This window comes from Athene cunicularia (genome assembly GCF_003259725.1).
Source record: "Athene cunicularia isolate RWA chromosome 3 unlocalized genomic scaffold, athCun1 chr3_part1, whole genome shotgun sequence".
Lineage (NCBI taxonomy): Eukaryota > Metazoa > Chordata > Aves > Strigiformes > Strigidae > Athene > Athene cunicularia.
Genome location: NW_020799097.1, coordinates 3965615 through 3980307, shown reverse-complemented (window position 1 = coordinate 3980307; position 14693 = coordinate 3965615). Strand labels below are relative to the sequence as shown.

At 41.5% G+C, this 14693-nt stretch overlaps 1 protein-coding gene across 1 annotated transcript in view; it reads right to left on the bottom strand.

Annotated features, from left to right (window-relative positions):
* PKHD1 (PKHD1, fibrocystin/polyductin) overlaps nucleotides 1-14693 on the bottom strand; it is a 265500-nt gene that overhangs the window by 197065 nt on the left and 53742 nt on the right. Inside the window, exons 32-33 of the mRNA XM_026846419.1 lie at nucleotides 11722-11935; nucleotides 7170-7320 (exon numbers count right to left, since the gene is read on the bottom strand). Coding sequence (XP_026702220.1) covers nucleotides 7170-7320; nucleotides 11722-11935 — 365 coding nt within the window. The remainder of the gene's footprint in view (nucleotides 1-7169; nucleotides 7321-11721; nucleotides 11936-14693) is intronic.

Here is a 14693-nt window from a genome sequence, read left to right as displayed (position 1 = left end):
AAAAAAAAAAAAAAAAAAAAAAAAAAAGAAAGAGAGGAGAAAGAAAAAAATAAAGCAGAGAAAAGGAAGCAATTTTGCTTATCCTTTTCTCACACACCTAGCAGCCACTTTTTTTAATTATTTATTTATTTACCTCCCCCTTACAGAGCAAGGCCCTTATTTTCTCATTTAGTCCAACAGAGATTGTCCTCCTGGAATGACCTTTTTTTCTTTCTCTCTCTCCTCCTCTCCTTCTTCCTCCCCCCTCCTCCTTGCTGCCTCCAGGCCATTGCCCTCGTGCCAGTAACTAGATAACACACTCTATCAGAGATTTTTTAAAAAATCATTGCAAAGGCACTAGGGCTGATAGTGGCATCAATCCTAGCCTGACACGGGCTCGGGTCAACCATTTATCTCTTCACATTGCCTGTGGTTACTGTGGAGGCCATCTTGGTTCTCTACATCTTAACAACCTTGCAGATGGTACCTCTCTCTGCTCCGATAGCATCCGCACCCCAAGACTGGCCTCGTGGCTTTATTTTTATTAGATTATTATGGACTCCTCCATTTCCTTTCTGTGAGGCTTGCAAATCTTGGTTCATTTTGCTGCATATTCCCCACCCCCCTTCTGAAAATAACCCAGTGACCAAGCTAGCAGGTTAAGAAATAGGGAACATGGAGATGCAAGGGTGGGCTTGCTGGTCTGGTAAATTAACTTTCATAATATTTATGAAAAATATGCACAAAATATTTTAGGAGAGTTCCGTCTAGTCCTGCTCCTGACATCCCGTCCTGTCTGACGTGGTTATTTTGGGCTATTTGCAGTGCCAAAGCACCCAGCAGCCCTGCTCAGGGCCAAAGCCACCATAACATCACGTTCCGTCAGGACACCCCCTAATCAGCTGTAGACAGAGAAAACTGTTCCCCAGCCCCTGCGAGATGTGATCACTAAGGCCAAATAAAGGGATCTGGGGGGTTACAGGGTCTAAAGGGATACACGGCAATGAAATATCCTATTTTACTATGATTCTCCCTCAGGTTGAGGAATGGGAAGCTGTTTCATTAACCCTTACAAACAAACCGTGTATCAAGCTGGAAACTGCTCAGTTTACTTCCCCTGTAAACTGTTCTGCCCCAAGGTAAGAAAGATGAGGAGGAAATGCCACCTTTCAGCATCTGTCTCCACAGAACAGAAACGCAGGGTGGGCAGCACTCCTTCCCTTGCACCAAGGGAGAGCAAGCACAAACCCGACGGCTCCAGCTCTACGGTGCCAGAGCTCATTTGTGGGATCCCACTCGGACCAGGATACATCCATCCTTGCAGGCAACACGTTTCACCCATACCCTGCTTAACCAGTCTCGAATTGGTGTAGTGGTTTTCCTCATGGGAAAGAGCAGCACTGGAGAAGGCAGAGAGAGTGTTATTTACCCTTCCTGGCGCTTTTTGCTGTTCCAGGAAAAAAAAAGGACAGTATAGAAGAAGGGGAGCAGGTGGACGTGGACAGCCAAAGGACACCAAAGGGACAGAGCATAGGAATAAAGGCATGCCAGGGCTGTACCAATCTCAGAAGGCAAAGAAAAAAAATCTGAAAGACAATACTCCACCTCCACCCTTAGGCACTGGTGCTTTACTGAAGTTACTGGATTTTTTAATTATTTTTTTTAAACAAAAGATACTTAGATCTGACCACAAACTGGAAGCCTACACATGTTTACAAGAGGCAACCAACGATGAGCCCTTCACCCTCAAAGATGCACCCATCTAAGGTCCGTGCAATGTGAGGATGGCGCTAAAATGAGAGTGAAAAAGCATCTCACACCTACCGAGCAGACCACAAAGAGCCTGCTGGCCCTGCAAGGCAGAGTCACCTCCATCACTTGTAACCCTCACAGAGGGACAACATGCTCGAAAAATTCAGCACCCGTGCTGCTGTGGAAAATAAAGTAACAGCCCTTTGTGTCAAGAGTGCTCTGTGCTCCCAGAGAGCCTTTTATGCTCCCCAGAAAACTGCCTAGGAGTTGCCACCTTTAAAAAGTACCAAACATCTCTAACAGGCAAAATTAGCTCATCTCCTTCCTCACGTTCAAATCCTGTGGCATCCAGAGAGGTGGTGAATGGGGAAAATAAGGGGAAAGGAAAAAAAAAAAAAAAAAAAAAGGAAAGAAAGAAGTGATACTAAAATATGCAGAAGAATCCAAGGGATTTGCAGAGCTAGTCCTGATTACATTGAGTGGAAATTGAAGAGCAAGGATCTCTTAGGTGACTCTATGTATCTCAGACATAGGCTTTGTGGGTTCTTTTCTTTTCTTTGTGTTGAGAAGTGAACAAAGCAGTTATCCCAGCATCAGTCAGCAAGCTAAAAAAAAATCACAGTTCCTCAATACTCTGAGCTACTTCTTAAATCTCAAGACCTTCCCTTAATGCCCTATTTAAAAACAAACTAAAAGCAGCACAGCATACTCAGGCAGAGTCGTAATCCAGGATGGCATTTTTATCTCGCAAGTTATTTTTTATTAGCCTTCTATTTCTTAATAGGGACCCCTCGAGGGTTGGGTTGTAGAGAATTCACTAGTATACCAGTTCAGCTTCCCTACGACTGACTTAATATACATGGCATCTGCCCTCTGACGAACATTATATCACCCATCTGGGCCAGAGGAGGAGGGGGAGTCGGGGCAGGGAAACGCTGCTCAAACAGCATGCTTGCATGATGATTAGGTCTGGTCCAGTGATCCGGAATAATAATCTGAAGGCTCACTAAGCATAATGGGTTCGGAGACACCCGAGCCTGGTCAAACCTTCCCAGGAGCATCCTTTACGTGTGTTATCAGTGTGTTTTGCATGTCTCATCAGTGTCACGGTAGCTGACATCTCATTATGCAGCCAAGGTGGAAGTGGACAGGTACTGAGTGAGCATTAGAACTTTTCTTTTCCCTTTTATTATTTAATTCATATCCTCCCATTATCCAGTGTATCATGAAACTGTGAACTAATTAAGTCCTGTGGGATATACAATCAGTGCTGTATTTTTTTTTCCCTTTTTATTTCCACCTCCCCCTCCTTTTAGTAGGCTAAATTGCATTATATACCAATATAAAAATAATTCTGCAACTCTTCCTTGGATAATAATGGAGCAAGTTACAAACACTAATGATGCCAAATGCAACAGCGGAGCAGAAGCCTGACGCTTACTTCATGTGACCTAATTAAGTCATACAGGGGCAAGTACTTCGAGCACAAAGTTAGGCAAGGGTCTATATCATTTTCTAAAGAAATCCATAAAAGCTATTCTCTGGGGGATGGTCGGGCACAGACCAGACCCCAGGAAAAGGCCAAGCTGGTGAACTCAAATTTCATTAAGCCTGCCATTCAGCTTCAGAGATCTCCAGCCAGCAACTTGAAACTCCTAGAAATTTTGGAGGTCCTCTAAATTCAGAGTTGAGCCCAGCTCAGACTGTAACCATGCAAGCAACAACTTGGAGACTGGATTTGAAAGGGACAAAACTTGAGTGATGGATATTGTGTCACCTTCCAGATAATACAGCTGTTTTCCCTGACTGAAGAACCTGCCCAAAAGGGGTTCAAGGTGCACAGCACATTCAAGTGACTGACTCAAGGGAGAAACATGCACAACATGAGTAGGACAGGCAGCATTTTCAAAAAATATCCTTCTAATTTTTGATGATAGCTACAGCCCAATTTTCAAGAAAACATGTTGAAATCAGAGGTGGGAGAGTTCTCTTCCTTGCAGAATTAAGCTTAGCCATCACATAAAGATCATCCAAAAATTAAGGTATCTAGAATTAAGCTTTTAGTTTTCATAAAAATAGATCTTCATAAGTATTAATCAGGGGGAAAGGAGTTAAGGTGGGGGGGGGAATGCACCTGTGAGGAGTTTGTAGAATGATCTTCTGGTACTTGGAGTTTCTGTATATCTAAGACAATAAAAGAAGTTCAAAGGACAACTACTGCATTAACTCACTGAAAAAGAACATTTGTGGTGCTTGCTAATCTCTTCAGATAATTTTGGTGTCCTTGGTTTACACATGCACTTGCAATTCAGACAGACAGTGAGGAAAAATCATGGTAAAGTATATAATACATTCTGGATGTGACCAGAAAAATGGAGAATTTGGTCTGGTAACATATCATTAATTAAAACTCAACTAGCATGGCTAAGGTCTGATTCCTGGATAAGTTACAATAGCCATTTAATGCCATTTTTACTAAAGCTGACACACAGATCCAGGGTGAATTCATTGTCTGGATACCATTCTGCAGAGTCAGGCAAGAGAAAAATGGACTATTTCCAGTGCAAGGCTCCTGCTTGTCAAAGAAGGTAGATCAAGCTGATGGACACGTCTCTGCCACTTGCTCTACACCCGGATCCTTATGCATGGATTTCTCTTCAGTGTTGCCAGGTCATGTCTGTGAGCTATCAGTAACAGGGCTGTGAAAAGTGTCATAGAAACACAGACCTGGAAGAGATCACCATCTCACTGGAGTTCTGTTCCCTGCTACTGGGGATATCGTGTCACCTGGCATCTCCCATACACCCACCACACTCCTTCCCAGGCATCTCTGGAGCCTTCTGCCCAGCATTCTCCCACCAGGGCTGCAAAACCTCATCACATTCAGTCTACATTCGCCTCATTTCCAACCAACCAAATCACAACTATTCCATTAATATCTTCCATGTTATTTTAAGAATTACGGACAGGTCCTATTATGTAACTTATAAAGACTGAAGAAAAGTGACTTCAGTCTAAAGCTTGTATCCCTTAGACTCAAGTTCCTAAACCCAACCTTTTAAGGGTTTATTTTCTGCTCTGAACAGAGGTTGTTCCCTCTTCTTGCCAATGCCCCCTCCATGCTCTTGATGATATAAGCCTCTTTCAGTCTTTTCGAAATGCCTCTTTTAACTTCCAACACCATCCTGGAGCTAATCCTCCTCCATCATCATCTAACCATCTCTGCCCCAACCCTCCCACAAAGCCCAGCTGTGTTAAGACACTGCTGAGTTATCAGCCTGCCTGGCCATCCCTCAGCTGGCAGAAGAGTAGGCAAAACACAAAAGACTGAGCAGTGTACCTGTGTGGAGAACAGCTACAGATCAGGCCCATTTTTTAGGAAGTGCTTTGAGATCCTTGCATGAGAGCGCAATAGAAGTGCCAGATGTCATTATAAAGAGATGCAATCCCATTACTTGTACACAGAGTTGTGCTGCCTGTTAATAACACCATTATCCTAAGGCACGTGGTGCTATTAATGCATTTCACTGCTTGGTACTGAACCTGGGGACCATTATTTCCACTGGAAAGGTAAGGCCAGTTCCCATGACATGATTTAAACCTCTACAGTGAAGCATGCATATGCTGCACAGGGTCATAAATCTTAAAGGGATGCTGTCAGCTAGAAAGGGACCAAAATTGAAACCATTTATCTGAACTCCCCACCCATCCACCTCTGCTCACCCAGGCCAGTTTTGGGAAGAGGGATAAAATGATTCCAAATGCCCGCTGGGTTCATTAAGCAGCAGCAAATCCCAGATCTAAAAGTGCTTCTGGTTGCGTCCTGCTCTCCCTGAATGAACAAATTCATTCAGAACACTTAGGACTTCGTCAATTTTCCTCACGCAAAGCAGAAATACCATAGCAGGGACAAATCTCACCACTTCCTCCTGGTTTTGCTCCCACCTGAGTCAGAAGACAACCTCTCATCGTCTCATTACTGAGACCACAGGACCCGTAACACAGCTGAGCTTTCAGATCACAGCCAACAGTAGGTAACAGCTCTAGTGCAACCTGAGGTTTAAGGTGATAGAGATGCCCTTATCACATTTGGGAAGGAAAATATGATCTGCTATTTGCCTAAGCACTTCCCTTTGTTGGCATCCTGCAGCTGACAAGTAGATTTTATTTTTTTTTTGGTGTGTGTTTTTTTTTTGTTTGGTTTTCCCCTTAGCTGAGCATGATTCTGGTAGCATAACAAGGCTAACTAGGAAACAAATGCTAATAGGTAAAAGGCTACATGTGACATTCCTTCACAGACCAAAGACAGCCTTAACAGAATGAAGGAAAGCAGCCGTATTTTGGGATATTCAGCTGCAATAGTAACACACGTGTAAGATAGATTTGCAGGGGAAATATTCAGAGACTTTTAGTAAAAGGTCTAGAATCTGATGCTAGAAACACACCAAAATCACTCTGCCAGGACACTGCAGCTACTTCTGGGGTGGGGTGGCAGAGTGGGGAAATGTCACTGCAGAGATAAAAATTACTATGCTGGCTTTAACATCAGCACTGAACAAAAGAACTTGCGTTTCCTAGGTTTCAACCATACTAATAAGACTGCACGACAATTTGCTTTAACAGATTAAAAACAAGATCTGCTTTTTATCATGTGTCAGATGTGTAACTCTTCCCACTTGTACTGCCCTGTATGTGGTACCCGCCGTTTCTCATGAGCTGCTCACTTAGGAAAGGATGGTGAGGAAGGGATATTTGATGTCCACCAAAATATCCAGCCCCTCTGAATTTCTTCTCACAGGTGGCACAACCCCGTCTTCAGTTCAACACCCCCAAAAACTCTGCAACACCAAGAGGACTCCAAAAGGACGGTTTAGGTTTGCAATGTACATTTTTAGATATCAAGCCTTACAATTACGCTAGAGTCATATTTTTTGTAAGGAAATCTTTGCACATGTCTGTCTCCTCGCTATACCAATAGCACTGGGAAGACTGTCCCGTTTTACTTCACATACTGAAGAGGAGCAAAAACCAAGTATAACCAGAACTGCACAAATGCTGAATGCTAAGTCTCTGCTAAAGAGCTGAAACTCTGTAGCTCATGGCTAAGATTTCTGCTCAAGTAACAGAAAATAACACTTTTAGAACAGACTGAATTTATATATATAAAAAAAAAAGAAAGTGTTAAAAAAGATATACCTTGCCCAGAAAATAAGGTAAAGCTCATTTATGTCTCAGAAAATACATGATTAACCATAGTTAACCATTAATTTAGCTGCACTGCATTAGAACTGCTATTCAAAGTTGGAAAGCATTTAATATTATATATTGCTGCTGCTCGGCCTAAATTGTTTTCTTCTTTTTTTTTTTTTTTTTTTCACAATATTACAAATTTAATTTTAAGCTGTTTGAATCAGTCTGTAAAAAAGATTTGATTATACCTGAGTGTTCTGGCCCCGGTTTTTCCATATCTCAGTAATCTTGGCGGTAATTGGCTGATTAGCTCCCTCACACTCCATCTCTGCCTCAGTTTCCATGGTAATGTTACAGGAGCTATTATAGATGAGAACTTCATCTCTTTCCACTTTAGGGCTGAAACGAGAAGGGAGGTTAAATGGGGTGTCATCAATCTTAATGAAATGCAATTATTTTTACTCTTATTAATCATTGCAAGCCATTAGCTTGTGGCAACTCCTGGCCACCATTTGTCAAACTTTGCAAATTTCTGTAATTTTGTTGCCATTCTTTTATTGTTTATTTGTTTTTTCCCCCCTTTATCTGCACACACTCAGGATGAAAATACATGCGGTAAATATCTCTCAGTGATGCCTTTCTGCTTCTCCAAACTATTACAAATGCCATTCTAGGACCAAGGCAGGAAGATAACTGCAGACAACAGCTAGGGAATCAGCAGTGTTAGGATCAAAGATGGACTCCTACACGGAGTAGGGTTTGTCCCTCTCTCCCCCCTCCCCATCTTACTCACACTTAGCAATAGGGAATGAATAACTTGCAACTCCCCTAGGGCAAGTGGAGAAATTGGAAAAACCACACAACTGGCTAACTGGTCCCTAATTCCAACTGTGAAAAAATGAGCTCATTTAGGGGTTCCAATTCCTGCTACCCAGCTGATTGCAATGATGCTTTGTTGCTAGCATTGGAACATTAACTTAGTAAATTAATTAAACTTACTTAACAGCCCAGACTAAGCAGATTCGATATATGTGCCAGTTATACTAACAGACATTTGCTCTAAAGCCTCCCCTTGCACAGGGGGGAAAAAGTAATAGAAAAGGTGGTGGGGAAGAAACATTTTTTTCCTTCGTCTTGCTGCCGACAGCTGCTGATTTTGGTAGCATTTCATTACAGGGAGCTACAGGACCCAACATCCCTCAAAATGAGGGGGAAAACTTCCCAATTTACTTCTGCACGCCAGGATAAGCCAATGTCACTTTTCATTCTTCCCCCAGCCATTGCTCCTTCTTCCTCCTCTCCCCACCCCACCACCAGATACTTTAGGAAGGAGAGCAGAAAGGAGATAAGTTATAGCAACATCAACGTAGCTCAGAAATTATACCACTTCTCTGAGTAGCTAAGAAAGGACAGAGTTCACAAAAAAGAGGATCAGATAGGTAGATCCAGGATTTTCAGAAGGCCTTCGTGTTCCTAAAAGCCACATCTAATAGGATGTGCTGAAATGAAAAAGTTAGGAGCCTAAGTTCTACCAAACTAGACCCAATTCAAAAGTGGACACTCAGAGCTTTGCTGAGAGGGTGACAGTCAGGATGATTTGATGAACCTGAAGTTTTCAAACCATGCTGCATGTGGCAGCTTACTTTACAAATTGCTGCTCTGACAGCTCATTCAGGGGGTATTTGTTTTGTTGCCCTTTTTTGGGGTTAGAGTGTTAGAAGAAGCAGCCACGTTAGAAACTACCAAAAAAAAAAATCTCCCCAATCTTCTGCAAGTAGTTGAACCATTTTAACAGTGAATTTTTATTTCTCTATTAAAATGAACCTTTCCCCTCTGCTGTATCAATAATCAAAAGCCAGCCATATGGAATGACACTTGCTTTTGATAGCAACACTTTGATAACTGCTCTTGTCCTGTAAAATAATTCAATGGACTGGGCTAACTTTTAAGATTGCCTAGTACTTCTTTTTAGTGCTACAAGAAAAAGCTGCCTCTTTTAAATAACCAACTCTTCTAAAGGCAAGAGGGGGTTGTTGTTGGTTAGATTCAGGGCATGGGCCCAATTTGCCAGGCACTGAAGTCAATACAAGGACCTCTGAGTGGTCGTTTGTGTCTTTATACAAAATGTTAACAAGTTTTGCCTGTAGGTAGATCCAACTCCTCCCTGTCCTTTAGTAACTGCATCCCAAAACCTCGATGCTGGAAAGCAATTTGAAGTCTTTAAGGGAAATGCAAGAAAAGAAGAGAATTCAGGGACATATCTTGGTACCAGTGTTGTTAATGGTGAGACTTGCAGCTTTTCTAAGGAATATGCTTTCGCCATAATGTGTTCATAAAGTGTAGGCGACGGTACAACCTAGATTAGGAGAAACTATTCAGCCCACTTGTAGGAAAAAACAAGAGAGATTTAATGTGCAGTTAAGCCAGGAATTATTTCAGTAGTTTTGTCCCCATCCTGGGACAAATGTCTTAACTCTTGAACATTTGCACAGAACTCAAATCTGTATATTTATTATTATTGTCATTATTAGTTACTATTATTAATTGCAGCAATAAATGTGCATTACTTCAGGAATTCCCAAAATAGTTATTTTCTAGTTTGAAGATTTCAATTTCCTAACACTTTGCTAAAAATTCCATCAATATGTTGAAATTAGACATTTCTCTGAAGTGAAATTTGAAAAAAATGTTTTCAAAAGTTCCGAAGTAAGTAACTTGGATGACTTTAAACTCTCTTCCTTTAATTCTCCCCAGATTTTTCCCATTAGGAAACTCATTGGAAATCAATCAATCTTCTTTGCCTCTGCTCCCCTTCAGCAAGAACCAATTTGGAAATAGGTTCACCAAAAAAAAAAAAAATACTCTGGAAAATTCCTCAGCAGCCCAAGTTTTAGTTTCTAACTAAGCGCACAGTAGGTGGAAAAGACAATGACAATAACAAAAAGGTTAAAGAAGATGGAAGTATGGGAAAATTGTAGGTAAGAAAAGGTTGATTGGTTTGACTCAGAATAGCTCCCTGATAGGATTCCCTGCAGGATAATAAACACTATGTCTGGGACACTCACAATTAAATTGGAAAAGACCATGGTGAAAAACAATAAGGAAGCCATCAGCGAATGGACTGCCTGACTTCCCTTCACCATAACAGCCTGAACCAAGAAAAGGAGCAAGAATAAAAATAATCATAGGAATAGACTCATGGCAGCTGCATTTGTTGTTTTTGGGTTTTTTTATCAGTAAAAAGCTGAGCACAGTTTTGATACCCGGGGAACAAAAAAACAAAGATCCAGATGTTGGGTTGCCCTGTTGCTCTCAGGTTTGTAGGTTACCTGGTTTGGGGTTACACTGGTGTGGGCAAAAGGAAAGCAAAGTTCAGCTAAGACAAGGGTTTCTTGTTTTGAAACAAATCATTCTGGGAGCAATAGAACTGATTAAATTAGTTTAACTTCAGATTTATTTTTTTTTTTTTTTCACCCTCTAAGTCTCCCTACTCTCATCTCCCCCAGCTGTCCCCCCCACCTCCTGGGATGTTATAGGACGTTACCGATGCACAGTGTGACTTTGGACACATCAGCTGTCCAGCCATACGTATCTGCTCTCTGGCCTGCAGTTTGCTGGCAAACAGCAGATCAGGGCAGAATTCTGCCTTCCTCTCAACAGGAAAATAATTTATTTCTGTCTAACACAGATTATCTCAAAACTGACAAGAATTTCATAATTCTTAAGACATCCATCCCTTACAAAACCCAGGTCAAATTGAAAAGTGACAGACTGACAAGCAGATACTGTAACCATATTAAACTTAAAAAAAAAAAAAAAAAAAAAAAAAAATATTGAAAAAATGTGCAACTCATATCTTGTTGTCTTTGTTCAGTAAATGCCAGTTGGTTTGCTTCCCTCAACACAGGGCGTTCAGAACTCCCTTTGGTAACTCCCAACACCACCTGTGACATAAGGACCAGATAAAGTTGAGGACCAAATCTCTGCAACTCTATTGAAATAGCTGGACTGTGGCATCGTGCATCACCTGGGAACGGGTTCACTATGCACAGCGAATCATGAGCAACACATTGCAGTGATATTCTAGTTCTCAATTTGTTTAGTGTGTTCTGGAAAGTTTTGTTCATCTGTTTATTCCTTAATTCAGACCTCCCTCTTACTCCTAGAAGTAAATGCTCTGCAGGTATAAATCCCCACCGCTCCATTAAAGGCAGTGGTACCAATTTATACTCCTGGGCAACTTGGCCTTGGATTTGCAAAGCCTGAGCCTTGAGTAAGTGCCTGAGCACCCTTGCTGAGTAAATATTGCGCAGCCTGCTGAATTTTCCCTGTGACTTTTTACTCATGAAACTGCTTGGAGAGAGGAAGGGGGAAAAGAAAAAAAAAAAAAAGGAGAAAAAAAAATACTTCTGCTTTTCATAATGCCTAATCTTTTTCCCCATTGGCATCCACCAGATGTTGCTTTGGATCAGAAGATAAATATTAAAACCTAAGAAGGAACAAAGCAGGCTGTTTACGAGATGGATTTTCTGATGTCTCTCAAACACTTTAAAAAGATGGGAGGGAAGGAGGGGGGACTGGAGATGCTTTGATAGACACAAGGAATTAATTTCACAACCCAGCAGAGCTCTCTAGTGGTCTCAAGGCTAAATTGCTCCATTGGCATCAACCTAAGAATTAGAAATTTGCCCCTTCAGCCCATCATTTGGCAGGGCCCGATTCTGCAACAGGTGGAATACCTTCTGGGGAACCTTACTCATGGATGGGCCCACCCAGCCGTTACAGAAACGCAGCACTAACCTGGCAAAGAGTCCAGCAAAATGCCTCTGGGGTGGGCTGATGTCCCTCCGGTGCCACTGAGGTGGCCTGTCCTCACAGACATACAGGTAAGACACAGCTCCTGTCTGGTGATGGGAACCCACCGTGACTTGGATATCACATGCAATGAAGGTGGCGCGCTCTTCTCGGCAGTCAACAGAAGAAGGTGTCAGGCCACAGAGAACGGACAAAGAAGCTGCAAAGACAAGAAAGGAAAATTATAACCCAAAGCAGCTTACACGCCACGGATATTAAGCATATTTTAGCTACCAACTGTTGTCAGTCTGGCTTCCTGATGCGCATGTCTCAACCTCTCTTTGGGTGCATCCTTTTTGAGGGTGAGTATGTCCTCGTGCAACTCCTTCAGCCCCTTTTGGTTTCTGTAAGCAAGAATGTCACCTCCTTTGTGTGCTGAGCATCAGGAGGGTCTCTGGGATCAAATCGCTCTGTCCAGGTGACATTAGTGATAAGATACGATCATGACCATTTCTTCTGGGGAAGACAGACCATGGTTTACAGATCAGGTATAAGGCACAAACCTCTTACTAGGGAGATGTCACAATTTAACATTCTATCACAACTTCAAAATCCAGAAACAGGTTTCGTGAAATCATTGTCACAGCTTGGAGGGTTGCTGGGGAGCTTGTGTGAAGTGGGTTCTCTCACCTTGCCTTGTACCTGAGTGTGACTAAAGACCTGGTCCAAGTTTGACTCCATGAATGTGGTCGGAAGCGTAATGGGAGCAGCTGCTTTGCTTTGAGGCATATTTAAGGAATAAGTGGTGTGAACGGAAATTAGGTTTTCTTACTCTAGACCCAGACAAAAATGCTAAAAAAATATATATATATGATGAACTATCACTGAAGTTCAGATCAGTTGAAATGTTTGGGTTTAATAATTTAAAAAAGGATTCCTTTAAGCATTAAACCATGCTGGAGATCAAAACTGTTTCTTTCCAAACCCTGAACATGTCAAGACTTTTGGAGAATTGTCATTAATCCTGAATTAATCAAGCAGTTGTTTGATTAAGTTGATGATGAGCTCCTGAAAATATCTGTGGACAGTATTACAGTCCACAGTGCAGTATCCAAGAGTGGTCCTCAAGTATCAGAAGAGCAATCGATGGGAATTTATCAAGAAAGGATTTTTTTGTTGTTGTTGTTGTTTGCTTTTTTAAGTTCCAGTTTGTTCAAAAGGTATCTTGTTTGCTGGAAAAGTGTCATTGTCAATGAATGTCTTAGCTACTAACCACTTCTGTAAATGGGTTTTGAGATGGTAAAAGTATAAAAATGCTGTATTTCCTGTGTTAAAAGATTTAACGCTTTTTGCTAAAAATTATTATTTCATATGGAGTATTTTTGAAAAGTTTATAACTGTTTAATGTTTAAGGTGTTTTTGAAACATTAAAACCTAGCATTTTATGCTTTGAACTTCAGAGAGAGAGTTCACATTTTTTCCGTATTTTTCTTCTCTGGATTTAGAATAAGAAAAAGGTTGCCCACATCATTACTTCACACATTTTGCAATGTGCTTAATCTCTTTCCTTCTCCAAATCCAGTGACAATTCTCTCGCTCAGTATCCATTCAAACACAGCCAAACGCAATCCCTGCCTCAAAGACCTACATATAAGCATGAGAGACACAAGTGACAGAGAAGACTAGAGGGATGATGGCACCATGCCTGTATTTTGCTTTTATTGTCCAGAAATTACGTCTAGAGCCACCTCTGCTGTTCTACAGTGCCCACAGAAGCCTTGTGTCTTCTTTGAAGCCAGGCTGCCGTACCAAGGGCATTTTAAGTGGCACTAGATATGTTTTGGCAAATTAATACCATCCAAGAGGACTAAATACTACAAAGAACTTGCCTTTGCAACAACCTGCAGCAGAACCAATTCATTACAGGAATGTATCCAAAAGAAATGAATGTTTTTTTTTTTTTTTTTTTTTTTTTTTTTTAGCCAGTCAAGCGTGAGGACTTCTCAAAACTAGCAAAGATGAAGGACATCAGGCAGCGATGGCACTGCCCTTTCCACGAACCCACAACTTTCTGTGGACGAGAGAATTTAGTCCCCTTTTATAACAGGATATAACATCTCCTGCTTTACAATTTTATTCTACTAGTGACACGAAAGGCTGCGATAAGCTCAGATGTGGTAATGGAGAACATAGAGCTACCTTAGATGAATAACCAACCAGAGCAATACTGGTGCACAGTCAGATGACACCAGACTAAACTAGAACATTTTCAGTCGAAAGGGACCTCCCCAGATCATCTAATCCAACTGCCTGACCACCTCAGGGCTGACCAAAACTTAAAGTATATTATTATATTAAAGGCATTGTCCAAAGCCTCTTAAACACTGACAGTCTTGGGGCATTGACCACCTCTCTAGGAAGCCTGTTCCAGTGTTTGGCCACTCTCTGAAGGTGGGTGGTCAAGGGAAGATTAAATTTACATTCCACAGTTTAAGAAAACACAACAGGTTGCTGAGCTAATTAAAAGAGGCTTTGGTTTCCTTTTGTGGTCTTGAAGAGAACATGGCAGCGTTTTTTCTAGGTGGAAAACAGCTGAATCCTATTTCAGGATGAATGTTAGAAACGACCCACAGAATCTCAGGATGTGAATATTTTCCTCAATACCTTGCTGCTGTCAAATAACTTGCCTCTGAAAGTAGATCACTGGGAGGTATTTCCTGCACAGCCCTTAGAGCTCAGCAGAACAGCCCGTCTCCTTTGGGATACCCCCAAAACGTTATGTGGAAATCGGGCATTTCCGATGTGCTCCACTGCCCTCATCTCAATATTATTATGACTGCAGGAACACGAGGCCTTTTATTCTTCCAAATTCTGAAATAATTTTTAAATCAAACCAGGCAAACGAAGGTGTTAATTTATAAAATCTAAGCTAAAGAACATGGATACAAAGGGTTATAGAGTGATGGAAGCAAAATCCA